This window comes from Borostomias antarcticus (genome assembly GCF_949987555.1).
Source record: "Borostomias antarcticus genome assembly, chromosome: 15".
Classification (NCBI taxonomy): Eukaryota; Metazoa; Chordata; class Actinopteri; order Stomiiformes; family Stomiidae; genus Borostomias; species Borostomias antarcticus.
In genome coordinates, this window is record NC_140248.1 from 19831014 (window position 1) to 19850282 (window position 19269).

The 19269-nt window shown below is 47.1% G+C and overlaps 1 protein-coding gene across 1 annotated transcript; it reads left to right on the forward strand.

The window, feature by feature from the left end:
- The first annotated feature begins 5481 nt into the window (after positions 1–5481).
- apbb1 (amyloid beta (A4) precursor protein-binding, family B, member 1 (Fe65)) lies at positions 5482–14897 on the forward strand. The gene is made up of 14 exons (XM_084450480.1): positions 5482–5575; positions 6504–7317; positions 7601–7806; positions 8627–8686; positions 8837–8913; positions 9079–9139; positions 9507–9653; positions 10204–10331; positions 11187–11301; positions 11500–11584; positions 11826–11921; positions 12367–12482; positions 12589–12765; positions 14669–14897. The coding sequence occupies exons 2-14, from the start codon at positions 6513–6515 to the stop codon at positions 14828–14830; spliced, it is 2235 nt and encodes a 744-aa protein (XP_084306606.1). The 5' UTR covers positions 5482–5575; positions 6504–6512; the 3' UTR covers positions 14831–14897.
- Positions 14898–19269: the final 4372 nt, after the last annotated feature.

Genomic DNA, 19269 nt, shown 5'->3' on the forward strand with positions numbered 1-19269 from the left:
ACACCGTCTATGACAACTGATCCTGGATTTAACAGTACATCTACTCTGAAAGGTGAGTGAAGAACATAATGTTGGCTATGCTCTATAATTTGTTAAATGTTGTTTTTTTTGCTTTCCAAGGTGTCATAACCATGAATCTAAAATATTCATAACTGATGCACCTTTTTCCCCCAGATTTTCCCGTCCAGGTAGACATGTATACACTACTGATCCCAGCGTCTGTGTTTACTGTTACCTCAGTCATTGTGCTGGTAGTTATGTGGGCTTGGAAGTAAGTTTACCGTTTTATCCCTTGTTAACATGTAACAATATATTAAATGTAGCCTATCCAGTGCTTACATGCTACATTTCCATTTCCTCACCAGGTATCGCTCTTTGAGTCGCACAATTCGAGACCTGTACAGTGAACAAAGCTTGATCAGACCTCAATTCAAACCTTCAGCCAATAGTCCCCCCACAATAGAACCATCTATTACACTGGGAGAAGAATCCCAGGATTCCAGCTCAGCTCCTGTCCTGCTTAGAGAGACACCTGAATCATCCCCAAGGGACCTCTGTTCACCCATAGGAACGGTAACTGGAGAAGAAAAGCTAACTTTAATGTTTGACTACTTTGATGAACACATCTAATGCCTTCAGTTAACATAATTTCATCACAGCTTAGAACTGCATTGTATGTTCCAGGGGACCTTCATCAATAAATTTGGACTGAGCCTTCAGCAACTCATCAAAGCAGGAAGAAATGGAATGTACTTCAAGGCTAAAGTAGTCCGACACACCTGCAGAGGGCACTCCGTCGTTACCTGCAAGATAAGCAAGGAGGGTACGCCAGTCACATCACCTTTTCTGACATAGCTATCATCAATACCCGGAAATAAAAGTGTCGTCTTTCAGTTCAGAATAAGCACAGTCATCTTTCACAGTCACGGTTGTCTTCTGTACGGTTTGTGCTCTGTACTGTAGATGCTCCCAAGAAAAACCTAAAGAGAGAAGTGAATATAATGAGGAAGTTGGGAACCCATAAGAACATACTGCAGCTCCTGGATTGGAACATCTCTGACAGTATGTCTCAACATGTTTGACCGTGCATTTCACAAGTGGACAATAGATTGTTGTTGATTAGGGTTCTATTCTAAAGTTGTCTTTGTATTATTATGCGTGTTTTTACTCTAGCTCCTTGCATATTGATTATGGAGTCTGTGAGCTGTGGGACCATGCGCAGCTTCCTTCAAGCCAACCACGAGGAACTGAATAGAGATAGTGATCTGCAGTGCCTCTTCACCAATGCAGCATACCACATTGCCCATGCCATGCTTCACCTGAGCTCCAGAAGGGTACAGTCAAGCGCAATAGAACGAAAGCACTAATAATGTCCCATTATTACCTGTAGCGATGCCCTAGCAGTTATTGCCACTGCATCATTTTATGCCAAGTTAGTTTCTTCCTTGGCTGGCAGTGTATCGTGTGCCCTGTGTTATGTGATTCATAGGTGGTTCACTGTGACCTGGCACTGCGGAACATCATGGTGAACCAGTTCCCCAAAGAGGTGAAGCTGACAGAGTTTGGTCTAGCCAGAGACCTGACCCACACAAATATTCGCTGTAGCCGTCGGAAGAGCAATTCCGTGGTGAGGAGCTGAACTCTTAAAAGTTGAGGCCTGCAGATGAATAAGCATACTGTATGTGTGTTTGGATTTTTTGGGGAGAGCTTGGTCAGTAACAGATGTGCAGACCATCTTAATAGTATTTTGTGTGAATGATATACATCACTTGCAAGTACACAACGTCACCTAGGTACCCTCTCATCTTACCCCTCTTTTGATGTCAAATTCAGAAGACAGATTACAAAACCATAACACAACTGTAAATGTAAATGGCACGTATGGTTATTCGTATGGCTTCAGTTGTCATCCATTTTATAGTATGCCCTCACTTAAAATGAAAAGTGAAAGCTCCTTTTGTTTTCTATATGACTGAATATCTTGAAAGCAAAACTCAAAAGCATACACCTCCTCGTTGTTTATGGGGGCAGCTATAGCTCAGTTGGTAGAGAGGGTCGTTCAGTGATCAAAGGGTCAGTGGTTCGAATCCCAGCTCCGACTGTCCACATGTCGAAGTGTCCTTGAGCAAGACATCTAACCCCAAATTGCTCCCAATGAGCAGGTTAGGACCTTGCATGGCAGCTACTGTGAATGTGTGTGTGAATGGGTGAATGAGAGGCCATTGTAAAGCGCTTTGAGTGCCGCTAAGGTGGAAAAGCGCTATATAAGTGCAGTCCGTTTACCATTTACCATTTACACAGAGTAAGGTACCCATACGCTGGTATCCCCCAGAGTACCTCCGAAACAAGAGCTACGGCTTCAAAGGCGATGTCTGGTCATATGGCATTCTGCTGTGGGAGATGCAAACATTCGGTAAGATTGTTTATCTTTGTAATGGATCCTATTTCATGTCGCCTGTAATGTCATTAGTAGGCTATTGTGTTGTCATTGTGTCAGGACTGGGCTCAAACAATGATTTTTAAACGAAACCAACTTTAGTGACAAAATGAAAACAAAACAAAATAGCCTAATGACATCACAGGTTACTCATTAAGTGAGATCCATGACAATAATATCAATGAGGATCGAATGAATAGTGAATTGTTTATCAATCTCCATTAGGCTCCCTACCATACCCTACCATGGACACGCCCAAGGAGGTGGTGCCATCTGTCTGCTCTGGATACAGGAACATAGCACCAGAGACCTGCAGGCCAGAGATGTGAGTTCTGTCAAGGTTGCAGGACCACCAGACTCAGTAGCATGCTTGACTTGGGCTGAGCACCTCAAATTTGCTCCTGCACCTGTAATAGAATATCAGCTCAAAAGGATTGTGTAGCTCTTGCAGACCTGTACCTAAATATGAACTGAACTGGTGAGTAGCGCCACCAACCTGGGGTCCTGGTGTGTACTCATGCATACTTGCTATGTTGTTGTACAGAGTGAACCCAAACGCACAACACACACACGGGACATAGGATGAGGTTCCGAAGGTTTGTTGTATGGAAGGCAGGGAGTTGAGGAGCGACAATGAAGGCCATGGGCTGGCTGGAATAGCAAGCATCTGCTACTGAAGCTTCTGAAAACGTTCTGGGAATGTGATGGAAGGACCTAAATAGGACCAAAAAAAGAACATTATGGGTTGGTCCCCTAAAGGTTCCTGTGATGTCAATAAAAGGTTCTGCAAACGTTATGTAGTGTAGAGACCTAGAGGGAAGGTCCTATAGGGTCTTCTCAACGTTCCCAGAATGTTCCCAGAACGTCCTGAACGTTCCGCAAATAACATATCCCTCCCTACCCTTTAAAGAAATGGACATTGTGTCTGTCCAGGGACGTTACAAGGGAATGTTAACGGAACTTACAGATTCTAGCTGGGTGGGCAGGTTAAGCAGGCAGGTGGACAAACAGGGGGGCGGCAGGCAGGCAGGCAGGCAGGCGGAGAATGGTCATGAGCACAAGGAGAAATTGTTAAAGAACACAAAGATCAGCTTGCTATCTAGAAAGGTCTGATACAGTAGCCGATGCCGATCAGTGGCTGGAATAGATATTCTGTGGAGTTGATGAGCTGATGGGAGACGTGTGCAGGATCTAGGTGAGTGTTGAGGTGTGCAGGATCTAGGTGAGTGTTGAGGTGTGCAGGATCTAGGTGAGTGTTGAGGTGTGCAGGATCTAGGTGAGTGTTGATGGTGTGCAGGATCTAGGTGAGTGTTGAGGTGTGCAGGATCTATGTGAGTGTTGGTGTGCAGGATCTAGGTGAGTGTTGGTGTGCAGGATCTAGGTGATTGTTGGTGTGCAGGATCTAGGTGAGTGTTGGTGTGCAGGATCTAGGTGAGTGTTGAGGTGTGCAGGATCTAGGTGAGTGTTGGTGTGCAGGATCTAGGTGAGTGTTGATGGTGTGCAGGATCTAGGTGAGTGTTGATGGTGTGCAGGATCTAGGTGAGTGTTGAGGTGTGCAGGATCTAGGTGAGTGTTGAGGTGTGCAGGATCTAGGTGAGTGTTGATGGTGTGCAGGATCTAGGTGAGTGTTGAGGTGTGCAGGATCTAGGTGAGTGTTGATGGTGTGCAGGGTCTAGGTGAGTGTTGGTGTGCAGGATCTAGGTGAGTGTTGAGGTGTGCAGGATCTAGGTGAGTGTAGAGGTGTGCAGGATCTAGGTGAGTGTTGGTGTGCAGGATCTAGGTGAGTGTTGGTGTGCAGGATCTAGGTGAGTGTTGAGGTGTGCAGGGTCTAGGTGAGTGTTGGTGTGCAGGATCTAGGTGAGTGTTGGTGGTGTGCAGGATCTAGGTGAGTGTTGAGGTGTGCAGGATCTAGGTGAGTGTTGAGGTGTACAGGATCTAGGTGAGTGTTGAGGTGTGCAGGATCTAGGTGAGTGTTGATGGTGTGCAGGATCTAGGCGAGTGTTGATGGTGTGCAGGATCTAGGTGAGTGTTGATGGTGTGCAGGATCTAGGTGAGTGTTGATGGTGTGCAGGATCTAGGTGAGTGTTGATGGTGTGCAGGATCTAGGTGAGTGTTGAGGTGTGCAGGATCTAGGTGAGTGTTGATGGAAACCAACAGGAATCGCAGCAGAGAGGGAACACACACACTAAGGGAAGATGCAGTCTACCGTCTCAAAGCTGTGGCTGTGAGACAAAGGCTATGCTGCTTGTGAGGTCTCAAGCATTCTGTATCTAACTGCTTGTGTATGTTATACATAATGAAACTTCTGGTCATGTGGTTTTGCCTGGATCCCGTCTAGACGTCGGATGATGAGAGACTGTTGGCTGGAGGATTACACCCAGAGACCCTCCTTCAATGACATTGTCACAGTCCTGGAGAACATCATGGAGACTGATGCTGTGAGTGTCTCTCAGACTCTATAGGAACCAAACATTTCATCTGTGACTGCGTATAAAATTCAATTAAAGCATGTTTCTTCTGCTTCCACTGCAGGATTACACCAAAGTGACAACAATGAATGAGGACTGATCAGTGAATGGGCATGCATTTTGGTCATTGCTAGCCAATTTGTGAAACCTACAGAAAGATATCAATGCATGTAAAGTAGGCCTTCCACATATGAATAGCCCGACTGTGAGCAACTTGTAACTACAGTAGGCTATAGCCAAATGGAATCATAGCTTTCTGCAAAAAAAATAAAATAAATGAATGAACTGTCTCATGACTTGATTGACTCTCTTTACTTAGATGTGATGACTTAACCTAATGGTGAACGTTAGCACTGCAGTATTCAACATGTTATCAAATTAAAAGGACTGGGGCTTGTAGGCGATGATCTGTCTCAATCTTCATTCGCTGTAGCCCTTCTCAGGAACTGTGAGTGCGCTGATGACGTAGCGTCATGGATGTAGCATCTCGTACGCCTACGCTCCCTACGTTACGATGTGACGTGCATACCGTGACGTTGGTTCTTCTGCTGTCCTCCCTAAATTGATTTGTGGTTCAAGGCGTCTTCAATGTTGCGTACGTTTACATATGCATATTTAGCCATCGATGCAAATATTGGAAGGACCATAAAGAACAGCTAACATTTTAAAGGTGAGATGACTTGTCATCGAGGTAAATAAGTGTGTCGTTCGTTGGTAGGCGTGTTTATGAAGGGGATGCTGAAGCGTTAGCTATCGTTAGCTGTGTTGCAGCCTCCATCCATGACTCCCACCACGGCTAGCTAATGGTGCGTTCGTTTGTGGTCGGAGGTGGCAAAATACCTACCTCCGACCTGTGTGCATTCGAGCTATATACCATTATATCAGTTACCTAGTTATATCTATATACCATTATATCACAGTTACCTAGTTATATCTAGTGCATTCGAGCAACTGGGGGCTGAGAAACATATCCGAATTTGCGACGAGGAAGTGCGAGTTCATGCAGCGTTTTATTTAATCATTCCTAGTAGCAAGTCGCAATTTGCCACCTCCCAGTTATAAACGAACGCACCATAACTAGCTTAGCAGGCTGTGCGAAATGAGACGACATAACTAAGCTTCTAGCTCTGCCAAGTATTTGACCAGCTTGCTAATACTAAAACAGTTTATTAATGCCCGAGAAGAAACAAGATAACGTTACAATGTTACGTTAACGTCAGGTCAGCCGCTTTCTAGTTTCTAGGTATGTGCTAGCAACGTTAGCTACTACTAGTTTGCTAAGGTTAGCCTGTGAGTACTAGCTCCAATGCGAGGAGCGTTATTCACAGTTGTGTCGATGTCAACGCATATTTTTCTAGCTAGCTAGCGAGGTAGTAAGATACCTAGCTATTTGTAGCCAATATTAGCACTTTTAGAGGCGTATGCTCAGTCAGATAGCTAACCAGTTATGTTCAATTACCAAATCAATCAATCAATCAATCAATCAATCAAAGCTTTATTTGTATAGCGCTTTGATTGATTGATTTGGTAATTTGATTGATTTGGCAAATGTCCAGTAGCAATTACCTTCCCCTGAACGACTGTTGTCTATCTCTCAGCTCTCTGCCATGTCTTTGGAGAAGACCTCCGACCTGGCCAATGAGAACACGTGCATGCCCTCGTCGCTGACCCTGGACCTCCGATCCCCACACATTGCTCTTCTTGACTCTGACCTGTGCAAGAAAGGCAAAGGTACAGGCACATCCTCATTGTCCTCTAAGAAACGCCACAACTATGCCACATCTACGCCTCTGGACCTGCTGAATGGCACCATGGTGGACATCGACGACGATGACGATGATGATGAGTCTAGCCATCAACGAGAGGAGGATCGGGTTCGTAACCAAGAAAACGAGCAGGGACAGGGTGGCACTGGCAGTAATGCCAAGTGGGTGAAGGAAGGACAGAATCAAATGCGCAAGGTGGCAGAGAGGCAGCAGGACCAGAATCGTAATCCTGACCCCAATCTGAACCACAACGAGAGCCCAGACGAAATCCCCAACCAGAACTCGCAAGACGCGGACATTCCGGAGGACAAAAACTCCTCAAAGTCCCTCAGGTCTTTGTGCTCCGACGTCAACATGCCGCTTCTGATTGACACTTCGGAGGCTCCTCAGAGGAAAGAACAGCAGGGGGAGGAGGAGGAGGAAAAAGAGGAGGAGGAAGAGTCTCTTCCTGTGCCCGGCGGAGAGAGAGACACAGACTCCTCGGAGGCACAGAGCGCCAGCGAGTCGAGGAGAGAGGAGAGTGGCGAAAGCAGCAACTCGTGCCCGCTGTCCCAAGGTAGAACCGGAGCGCCCAGCGACGAGGACTCCAGCTGCATGTCGCTGTCCCAGGGTAGCACAGCCAACAGCACCCCCGACGGCGACCCAGGTAACGGGAGGCTAGAGAAATCGGCACCGGCGACGCCGGGTCCGCCCGAGCCGTGCTGAAGATTCTGATTCTGAGATCTGATTCTGATTAATGTCAACGTTTAGACCGCCAGAGTCGCATGAATGCAATGCAGCTGTTCGTAGGACATATTCAAAACAATCGCAAAACAATAGCAACAGTTGCCTTTTCATTTCCCATGCTTCCTCTGTTTTCCCCCTCCGACCCTCTCTCTCTTTCTCTCTCTCTCTCTCTCTCTCTCTCTCGTTTCCTGCCTGCGCTGTAGAGTCTTACTGGGATCGTAGTGCCTTTGAGACGGACACCGACCTGCCTGCTGGGTGGATGCGGGTCAGGGACACCTCAGGGACGTACTACTGGCACATTCCCACAGGCACCACCCAGTGGGAGCCCCCCTCCCCTCTAGAGGAGGGAGAGGCCCCGGAGAGACCCTCCAGCACCTCCCCGGCTGATACCCCCAGCGAAGAGAGACAGGTGAGGGCGCAGGGAAGAGGAGGCTGTCTGTGGGTGCATACACAGCTCTGCTCTGTTCACCTGTTTTTATTTATTACCTCAGCGACAGCGCAGGGCGAGAGGTTATGTTTTCTGTGGCGTGCGTGCGTGCGTGTGTGCGTGTGTTAGCAGGATTACGCCAAAACTACTGGACCGATTTTCTTGAAACTCGATGTAAGGGTGTAGCATGGTCCAACTTAGAACCCATTACAGTTTGGAGCGGATCCGAATCACGGGTTGGATCAACGAATGAAAACTAAATTTAGAATGAAGCCTGCTCCTTGTGTGGGGGCGCTAGAGACACAGGGTTCGGACTGGGGTGTGCGGGGGGAGAACCTGGAGTGCACTGCACTGCCCCCCACTGGCTGTGACCCGAGGGGGGCACCACAGAGCTGGCCAAATACAGCCACCCATTCACCTCCAGTCATTTTTACCTCCGCCCAGCGAATCACATGGCTGGTCCACGAGCCGCCCAAACACGGCCCCATTCACCTCCATTCATTTTTTGGACTAGCATTACGCAAAAATTACCAGACTGCTCGGTGGAGGGGCCAGTTTATAACCCATTGAATTTTGGAATGCACAGAGCAACAAAATGCATTAATGGGCAGCGGTCGGTGCTCTCTGAGCACTATTTCTAGTTTATATATTTGTGAACGTCTCTGGGTGGAACTGGCATTGATCCATTCACTCTCTACCTCAGAACCTGATGAATACACAGGCTGCAAAATAATTGTAGGCTATTTCCGTTGTGCCCAACCCGCAACCTTTTTGAATCTTTTTTTCCCCCCTTTATTACCAGTTGACATGGAGTGGCGTCTCCCCCCGTCCTAACAAGTTCAATGATGAGGAGTTCTGGAAGGTGGGTGAACACCAGTGACGGCTTCGATGCCAGCGTTACCTTCTGGAAGCCTCATCCAGTTCCAAGACAACCACTGCTTACTCCATATATGTATCTGAGGCCACTGACCTCCATTGCGTGTCCTCTCACTGTGAACTGTGGTGTCCTCAGGAGGAAGACGGGATGTCAGATCAGAGCCTGAAGGACTTTGAAGGAGCCACGCTGCGCTATGCCTCCATCAACCTGAGGTGAGACCCGTGTTTTTTAGTCTGGTGTCATTGGATACTCTTGGCCTATATAGATCACAAGTCTTTTTTTGTGTGTGTTGTTTGTTCCACACACATTGCCTATCTGAGGACATTAAAGTTTTCTAGCGAATAACTCTCATCGTGTCTCTATACTGTGGCCTGCAGCTGCTCCCAGTCTGAGGGGAACGAGAAGCTGGGATCTCTCATCACTGACCCAGAAGCTAAGGTATCTGTTCTAGACACATGGGCCTTTCCTATCATTGAACACCTGTCCTTCACAGATACAGTACATCCAAACATATCACTCTCTCTTTCTCCTCCTCTCTCACCCTCTCTCTCCCACTCTCACATTCACATCTCTCTCACCCTTCCTCACACACCACCTCTCTCTCTTTCTCTCACCCTCTGTCTCCTCTCACCCTCTCTCTCCTTCCCTCTCTCTCTCCCTCTCTCTATCCTTCCCTCTTTTTCTCTCTCCTCCCCCCCCCCCTCCTCTCTCTCTCTCTCTCTCTCTCTCTCTCTCTCTCTCTCTCTCTCTCTCCTCCCCTTCTCTCTCTCTCTCTCTCTCTCTCTCCCTCCCTCCCACTGGGCAGGTGTTTGCAGTGCGCTCTCTAGGCTGGGTGGAGATATCGGAGGAGGAGATGGCTCCAGGGAAGAGCAGTGTTGCGGTGAACAACTGCATCCGCCAGCTGTCCTACCACAAACACAACCTGCACGACACGGCAGGCATCTGGGGAGAGGTGAGGGTACAGCCCAGGCCCCTGGGGGGGGGGGGGGTGAGGGTACGGCCCAGGCCCCCGGAGGGGGGAGGTGAGGGTACGGCCCAGGCCCCTGGGGGGGGGAGGTGAGGGTACGGCCCAGGCCCCCGGAGGGGGGAGGTGAGGGTACGGCCCAGGCCCCCGGAGGGGGGAGGTGAGGGTACGGCCCAGGCCCCTGGGGGGGGGGAGGTGAGGGTACGGCCCAGGCCCCTGGGGGGGGGGGAGGTGAGGGTACGGCCCAGGCCCCAGGTGGAGAGGTGAAGGTACGGCCCAGGCCCCGGGGGGAGAGGTGAGGGTACGGCCCAGGCCCCTGGGGGTGAGTGTACGGCCCAGGCCCCCGGAGGGGGGAGGTGAGGGTACGGCCCAGGCCCCTGGGGGGGGAGAGGTGAGGGTACGGCCCAGGCCCCCGGGGGGGGGAGAGGTGAGGGTACGGCCGATGCCCTGGGTGTCCGGGAACAGAGCAACGATGTGTACTGCACACGATGTCCAGAGGATGGTTGTGTTTAATGTCACTGGAATTCTCCCCACGCAGGGCAAAGACATGCTCCTGGTCCTGGAGAACGAAACGCTGAATCTGATCGACCCGTTGGGCGAGACTCTGCTGCACTCCCAGCCTATTGTCAGCATTCGAGTGTGGGGAGTGGGACGGGACAATGGCAGGTCAGTGCCAAGACATTATGCCTTTAGGACCAAGCTTGGTTGTGCTTCTCTTGAAACCTTATGTTCAGACGATAAAAACAAACAATAATTATAATGACATGACAAATTTGCTTACTTTGTTATTATTTTGCTTCTCTCGACTACTCCAAGTTCCTGCTCGATTCTTGCTATCCTACTTTATGACCCTTTTGTGTTTTGTGTTGACCTGATTGATTTGCCCTGATTGGTTTGTCTTCTCTTTAACCTGCTGCACATGGCCACTCTCAGGGAGAGGTAGTGTATTGTTATTGGCATATCCACCATCTGTCACCACCACCCGTCACCTAGCTCACAATGTAGCAGACCTGGGTTGAAATACCATTTGAAATCCTTTCAATTACTTTATAATTAGCTGGAGTCTTCCTGGAGTGTGAGGTGGGTAGGGTTTGTAGTTTTGGTCACAGCCCTGTGGTTCCATTGTGCCGGACTAGCGCAGTTAAGTAATTGAAATGATTTCAAATAGTATTTTTACCTGTCTGCACTGTAGTTGTAGTGATGCTGGCTAGCCAGCCGCTAAATCCACACCACCCTCCCGTCTGTCTGATGGACATCATACATTGACATTTTCGTTTCATACTTTGTGTACATTGCACCTTCTTATTTTTTAAATGTTGAACTTTCTGTACTAATTTGAGTAGATTCACCAGTTGCCTGTATAATACAATTCACAAATTTTCTCTAATTCCCCAAAGTTATTTTTGACTAAACCTTGTAAATGTCAAACTTGATTTAGCATCTGCCTCTTATCTCAATACCAGCCTCTTTCTCCACTGACGCCTGCGTTTGTACGCATATCCTTTCTGCTTGCGATTCTAGGGACTTTGCCTACGTCGCCAGAGACAAACTGACTCATGTTCTGAAGTGCCACGTGTTCAGGTGTGACACACCTGCCAAGAACATAGCCACAAGCATGCACGACATCTGCTCCAAGGTAAGCAGCTCTGCTGTGTCCGGCCCACTTGTTGTTCATCATTGTGTTATTTCCCTCTGGTCCCTGAACTGACAGTGTCACACATTTTCCTTGCTCAGGGGGTGAGTTAAGAGCCTCAGAACGTTTCTTCTTATTTGTGATAGTGTTTTAAAGCCCTGTGATAGTGTAACATGTATTTCCGCCTGTCTTCTTGCTCAGATAATGGCGCAGAGGAAGACCTCGAAGAGCTCTCTCAGCAGACTCAATATAGACCCCTCCAAACTGATGGACATTCCTTTCCAGGGTAATGACTGAATCCAAATGTACCAGTGTTCTGTAGTAGTGCTCTACATCAGGCCCTCTACCCATATTCATGTCCACATGCATGTCCATGTTCCTGTTCATATCCATATTTGTTCTGCTCCCTTTGGCTGTCACCATCTTGTCTCTCTCTCCTCCCTCACCTGTCCTCTCTGTCACCATCTGGTCTCTTATCACCTGTCCTCTCTGTCACCATCCTCTTATCACCTGTCCTCTTCCCACAGAATTCCCAGCACCAAAGAACGAGCTAGTCCAGCGTTTCCAGGTACGTTACCTGGGTAACGTTCCTGTGGACAAACCTGTAGGTAAGGAACGCTTCGGTAAGGAATGCTCTTTTCTTCTCTCTTCTAACTGTAGGGGTGTCGGATATAGTCTAGTTACGGTATGCGCTGTGAATGAGGTTGTTTAGAGTGATCAGATGAGGTTCACTTAGCGTATTACCATCTGTCTTTAACATGTTGCCTTTGATTGATTCATTCTATGGAATCCTTTGGAAACGCAATGCAATCATGGTTCACATTTCAGGGAACACAATCAGGGAAACTCCCTTAGTGTATACACTGACCGCATTGGATGTCTAAACTTACGACTTAATGCATTTGATATTAAGAGGGGACAACTTCCAACCCCGACTTTTCAAACGCTCATCTTTTTACACTTTCTCAGGACCTTCTCTCAGATCCCTGAACTAACACCTGTCCTGTTAGCAAATGTCCTCCCATCACGTGTACACGTTCACTGACCCCTTCGCTACGTCCGTTCCAGGTATGGACATGGTCAACGTCGCCCTGGAGACGGCCTTGAATACCAAAGAGAAGGACGAGTGGACGGCCGTAACCGTGAACGTGGCGTCGGCCACCCTGACCATCGCCACCGCCGAGGTGAGCAGTCACACGCTCACGTAGTCACAGGCCCACAGAGACGGCGTTTCCCGTCCGCCGTTTGGATGATGTGACGCGAGCGGCGCCGCTCTTGTTTCCCCCGCAGACGGAGGAAGTGCTGTCGGAGTGCAGGGTGCGCTTCCTGTCCTTCATGGGCGTGGGGAAGGACGTGCGCACCTTCGCCTTCATCATGGCGGAGGCGCCCGGGGACTTCGTCTGTCACATGTTCTGGTGCGAGCCCAACGCCGCCAGCCTGAGCGAGGCTGTGCAGGCCGCCTGCATGGTGAGTACTCCTGCTCTTTTATCAAATCAAACTTTATTTGTAGAGCGCCTTTCTTACACAGAGGCAACACAATGCACTTTACAGAGAGCAATGGGAGGGTGGGGATAGGTCTAATCCCTACATATTCCAGAGAGAAGCAAAAAAACAGTTTCATCTGGGGGGGGGGGGGGAAGAAAGGTGAGCTGTAAAAATTCTTCCCTGACCTCCCTCAACGAGACGACCGAGCAAGCTCCTGGAAAATGTTTGTTCATTGGCTAAGAATATTTACAGAGCAATAAACATGGGCTAAATACTTCATAAGAGAGACATGACTAACAGTAGAGTGCACAAATAGTTACAGAGAGATGTTGGCTACATAGTAGGCCATTATGTGTTAGCTATCCCTGTAGTCTCTAATATGATAGTTAAGTGAATCATATAAGCACAGTAAGCACTTAGCAGAACAGACTCATAGAGAACGCCGCAAAGCAGAGGTGGGGAGACAGAACGCAGCGAGCCAAGAGAAAAGGGGTGGGGTCGGCTGGATAGGGACAGCTGACGACACAGAGCAGGAAGGGGGCAGGGGGCCGGGGGCCTGGAGGCAGGGGGCCTTCCCAGGAGCCATTTGGAGGACCTTGGCCGAGGCCACCATTAACTCCGGCACTCTCAGCGCTAACACAACACTACACCAGAGGACCGTGCAGGACTGATGCCCGGGTCTTTGCTGTAATTAGTGCTATAATCATTATTTGATCTATAACGGGCCGCATGTAGAATTGTTAACACTTGAATCCGAGGAGAGCGTCGGCGTTGAGAAGTCTAGCTTTTGCTCATTGTTATTTCTCCCATTAGAAACGGGACTTGAGCTCGGTCGTTAGCTCTGATGTTCTCTGTTGACTGCCTGCGGCCAGCCACCCGTAGAGCTATAAAACCCACCACGCCACCATTAACCCACAAGACTCCCGTAGACAGACCTCTGCACCACACTGCCAGTTACATGCAGAAATAACAGCTGCAATATGTACGATTTTTAGGAATGTGCACAACTCACATTTTTCATGGTGGACTAATCAGTGGGTAATGTGATGAACGATTAATCGATTAATCGTTTTTTGCCAACATCTATCGAGGCTGTAATTGATTGTGGTCAAAAGGAGGAGCGCAAAAAAAAAAAAAAAATAACAGTGAAAACTTTCTTATTCGTATGAATTCTCATGAATTTCTTACTGTAAATGATACTGAATAACTGAAATAATACAGAAATTAAAAGAACAATCCAATGAAGTGGGGTGTATAGTTTACCGGTGCAGTAACACTGACGCTGCACGGAAATTATTTTTGCGAATGTTTATTTGAATTAAAAAAATGAACGCCCACAATTTAAAAATCGACTTTGACCGTCATGACCAATGTATTGCTTAATCGGACCCACCCCTAACTATCTTTCATCAGATTCAGGGAACTACACCAGAGCTTTAGAAAAAAATGCATCTGAGGGCGCCTCCCCCATAGCAGTGTGTCCACATCTGGTTCAAAGTGTGTGCGTGCTGAGAGTCAATCAGCAACACGGAGTGTTCTTCTACTGTTTTTTTGCTTCCCTCTGGAATATGTCGGGGTGGGACCTGTGCCCACCCCCCATTGCTCTCTGTAAAGCGCATTGTGTTGCCTCTGTATGAAATGCGCTATACAAATAGTTTGATTTGATTCCGTTATTCGGGAGTGTGGTTGATCCAGACCCACAAACCGTAATCATGAAGCAGACCAATTTACTCCAGCAGATGTAATTTTCCCTCGCAGCCAGCTCGTGGTGTGAGTGTTGCATATTGCAGCTTTAAGCCTAGCCTCTCACTGAAACAAACTGAATAAGATCTTTGTTGAAGATGTTACTTAGTCGTGGTCCTGCTGTATGTGTTCTGATTGACAGCTACGCTACCAGAAGTGTCTGGACGCCAGGCCCCCCAGCACTAGCTCCTGCATGCCTGGCCCCCCGGCTGACTCAGTGGCGCGTCGCGTGGGCTCCAGCGTTAAGAAGGGCGTTCAGAGCCTGTTGGGCAGCTTCAAGAGGTCTGGGGCCCAGACGCCATGACGGGTGCCAACCAACCAACCAACCAGCTTCTCCCTGCCAATCTTGCTCTCTCCCCCCCCCCTAACTACACTCCCTACTCCCCTGCTCCCTCCCGCCCCGAGGACTGATGGGAGAATCGGCCTCAATCTCACCACCTGCCCCCCCCCCCCCCCCTCCCGTGGCTGGATAGTGTAGCCATGGGCAGGACTGGCTGCCAGTGGGCGGGGAGGAGCCTAGCTCTGCACTGCGCTGCTGCCTGATTTCCACTTCCTACACTCCTCCTCCTGCCTGACTGGAGGCAAGATCTGCAATCTGGGTTTGGCACCTCTGCTCACGTGGAACCCATTTGGCGTTGTTTTCCGCTATGTAGCGAGGGATCTGCTGGGCTAGAACGGCATGCATTTTCTGGAAGGCAACAATAAACGGCTTCACTTTGTACCTAGAGGCCAATGTAATATCTATCACACTTCAATGAAAACCGTGCTGCTCCATAAGAATATTTACAGCTATTTGGCCAACTATAGAACAAATGTAGCCTAATGTGTACATATTTGTTAAGATAGAAATGGAACAATGTGCAATTGAATGGTCACGATCAACGTTAATGACGTTGGTCGTCGTGGCTTTATCACGTGGGTCCAGAAAGAAGTGACGAGCCGAATGGCATGAATAGTCTAGCATCATGATGAATATCTTGAGAGTCCGAGCTCTAAGAAAACTGGGTTCTTCTTCTGATAAAACTGACCAATTCAAGTCAGAAATGAAAACGCTATGATTTTGGGGCATTAAAATCACGTTTGTAGATGGATGGACTGTGTTGTCATGAACTCTCTTCTTAACTGGACACTACAGAAATCCCTCGTTCCCCCCAGGGGAGCTGGTAAGCTAGAAAGTGCTTTATCTTGTTTTTTTTAATGCAGTGAAGTGCGTATAGCTCATCAACATATATCTGACTGAATTTGAACACGATGGGTTTGGTCTAGAGTGCGGTTAATTCTTTATGGAGACTTTCTCAAAAGTATCAGGATGGAAACGTGATTGTTTGCGTAGGTGGCACTGCACTTCTTCACTGTGTTCTTCATTTCCTTCTGTGTTGTGTATTCTGGTTTTCTATTTTGTTACGTTTTACACATATGGCCATGTCAAGTGTCAGGTTTTGTACCTTTTTGCATTCAGTTTTTTAGACCATCAGAGTTGATTAACAGTTACTGTCTTGAGAATTAATGCAATGAATGAAAATGCAATATAGAAAGCGCTTTGTTCTTTTTTCTGTTAGGTTATTCTTCTGTGGAAGCTGGAACATTTTTTTAAATTTCATTTCACCGTTGTCTGGTCAAAACTTTGTTTTTGTAAATTCAGTCTTCCAGAGCTCTAATTTGAAATGAATTATTTCCTTTTTTGTTGTTGTTGTTGTAGAAGAACCTTTGCCTCCATCTGTGTTTGTGCCACTCTGCTACAGTACTTAGCATTAACTAAACACTCAGATAGTTGCACGCATGACGTTTCAGAGAATTGTATTGTGCAACTTCATTGGTTCCTGTGATTTACTGTACTATTCACTAGGCTACTGTAACTGATGGACAACCAATTACCATATAACTAAAGCTACCTGGTGTTGTCCTGATTCACTCTGAATGCATATTGCTCAACCCTGAAGCCGTTATCTGAGCCCTTGTTTCTCATGTAGCCTGGCCCCAAAATATTTTGAAGAAATGAGTTTTGCTTGTGCTCATACAGTACTGTAGGTGTGACATTATCTCTGTTATCTAGGCCTCACATTTCAATGTCCAGGAGATTGTCACGACATGATCAAGACACACAGGTCCTCACTCAAACTCTGTTTCCCCGAGAGGCAGCAGAGATTTTGTCTTTGTATTTAGTTGTGAATGTTCACTGTAATATCAATTTAACATTGCTAAATGTTTGCTCATTGTGTGCTTTTAGGGACAGATTTTGACCCAAATGTACAGCAATGCCAAGTCCATGGTGTCATGATCTTCATCTCAGTTAAAAGCCAAGGGAAATATATTATTTTAAATCAAACTAACCCCTTTTCTTATTTTTCTGAATGTTGCGAACTGTGTGGACACAGTGTTACTGATCATTTTCATCTCCTGCTGAGGTATTTATTTAGGAAACCTCGCTCTTCTGTTGTATCTTCCATGTATGTCACTCACGCTGTTGTCTTTTGATATCAACTGATGACTGCAATGCAAGAAAGGCTTTGTTTTTTAATTCCTATTTAAAGAATGTATACTAGATGGTATGTGTGTGTGTGTATATATATATGTGTGTGTGTGTGTGTGTATGTCACCTGCCACACTACAAATTAAAATAAGTTAAACTGTTATTTGTTTTATTGGTTCTTAGTCAATTGCATGGGGAAAGGCATGCACTGTATACTAATTTACACTGATTCTAGCCCAGCATTTGGACAAAGGAATGGGCACACATCGGCTCATCTCTCCAGGCAGCATTTCCACTACACCAGATGGTTTACTCTTAGTCCCTAATTAATGACTTGGACATTTTTATTTATTTATTTACCATCAATCTAGCTCCTTTGCTCAACAGATCAACCAGAACTGAGAATTAATATCACCCTCCTGCTTGGCTCTGCTTGTCACTGGACAGAAATCCCACAAACATGAATATTGATCAGGCTGTGTCAATAGAAAAGCCATCATAAACAGACCATGTTGGATTCCATTCTTTGAATACATATTTTTCAGTGTTTGATTCCGTTCTCCGTGTTCCCTGTTGTTAATATTCCAGACGTGTTGCACACAGCAAGGGGTGAAAATAATCACATGTAAATAGGCTGTAGCCTACTGACGTTGATACAGGAAGTGGATTACCATCTCCATATCCTGACCTTGCTTTGGTTGCTTTCATCTGGTTTGCCTAATCATCCCAAACGGTGAGTTCCCCGCTAGCATGTTGTTTTGATAATCAGCAGGGGCTCTACAGCGACTAAACCTATCTGACGCCTCAGAACAAGTTGTACATGCGAGTCATGTTGATGGATTTCAAAATGCAGTTGATGCAGCCAGCATGAGTGCATATGTCATTACAGTTGTTACTTTGTTCATTGTTTGGTCTTTGGAGATGTGCCTGTGTTTCCGTGGGGTCAATCACGAGATAATTATATAATTTAGAGTTTAGTTTCTCTGCTTCAGTATGTTGATGTTGGTTTGAACAATGAGAGTGGATGGAGCAGTGTGGAATATTATAAACCTTGGTTTATGGTGATGAATCGTCCTTATTAAATTAGTAGTCATGAACAACCTCAGTGGTCTGAAACACAGGAACCAGTGATTTCATAGAGCACCTATTTTAATCACTAACTAGTCTTCATCACTAACCTATGAGGTGAACTAGTCTTCATCACAGCCCTCAGGATAATGAATAATTAGAAGATTTAAAATGGTAAAAAGACATGCAATTAAAACAGCTAAATGGTCTGGTAATTCCACCAGGGCTTATTAAAAGCATGTGGGGAAATATGTAATCAAGTGACGCTAGATTGATATTCAACAAATGAAGGTCATTAATGAATGCTAATTTAATTTGGAGGGCTGGGATGAATTGTTAATTATGCAAATGCTTTAATTAGATATCATGGATCAGGAAATGACACGGTCTCTGACCTCTCTATCTTCCCAGATAGAGAACGCCTATCGTATGTGCATCCTAGGCCTAGGCCTACTTCTACTTTTTCACCTTTCCTGAAATTCACCCCCGGGAGTTGAAAGCTGATCAGAGCTCATTCTGGTGTTGTGGATCTCGGAGGGAGGCTATGGAGTCTCTAAACGGGAAACACGCATGTTGATGCTAGTTTGTGTGTCGGTGCACAGCGGGGAAGCATCCCAGTCAGCCTGCGTGATCCGTGGGCTCCTCTCTGCTCGGGCTGATGCTGTCAGCGGCGCAGCAAGATGAAAGCACTGTGAGACAGACGGGGCTGACTGCATCTCCAAAAGGCCAGGCACAAATTGGTGCTCCTCTACACCTTTATTTTCACTTTAGCTGCCACTTCTCTTCGAATCCCATGTCCCATTTTCATTTCAGCTACCATGGTGACGGCGTGAGTGAATAATAATGGCCCTACAGCGGGGCCGCCATTGAGAATTTGCATTTGATCCCAAGCAATATCCTTCCTCCTCTTTTTAAACCTGTCCTTCTTCTTCCACCGTTTACCTGTTAGGCCCTTTGATTACGGCGCAGAGTGCTGGCATGTGTGCGATGGTGAGTGAGTGGGTGTGTTTCTTAGGGTTAATCCTGATGGGAGGGGGACAGAGATGGGGTAGAAAAGGCAGAGCCAGTCATCTGTGATCAAGGCTGGCTAGGTTTCCAGGGACTTGGGGGGGGGGGGGGGGGGGGGGTAATCTCTTGTTTAAATGGCACCACATGACATGTTCAAGGTGCTGCCGAGCACCAGAGAAATGGTTACCTAGTAATCG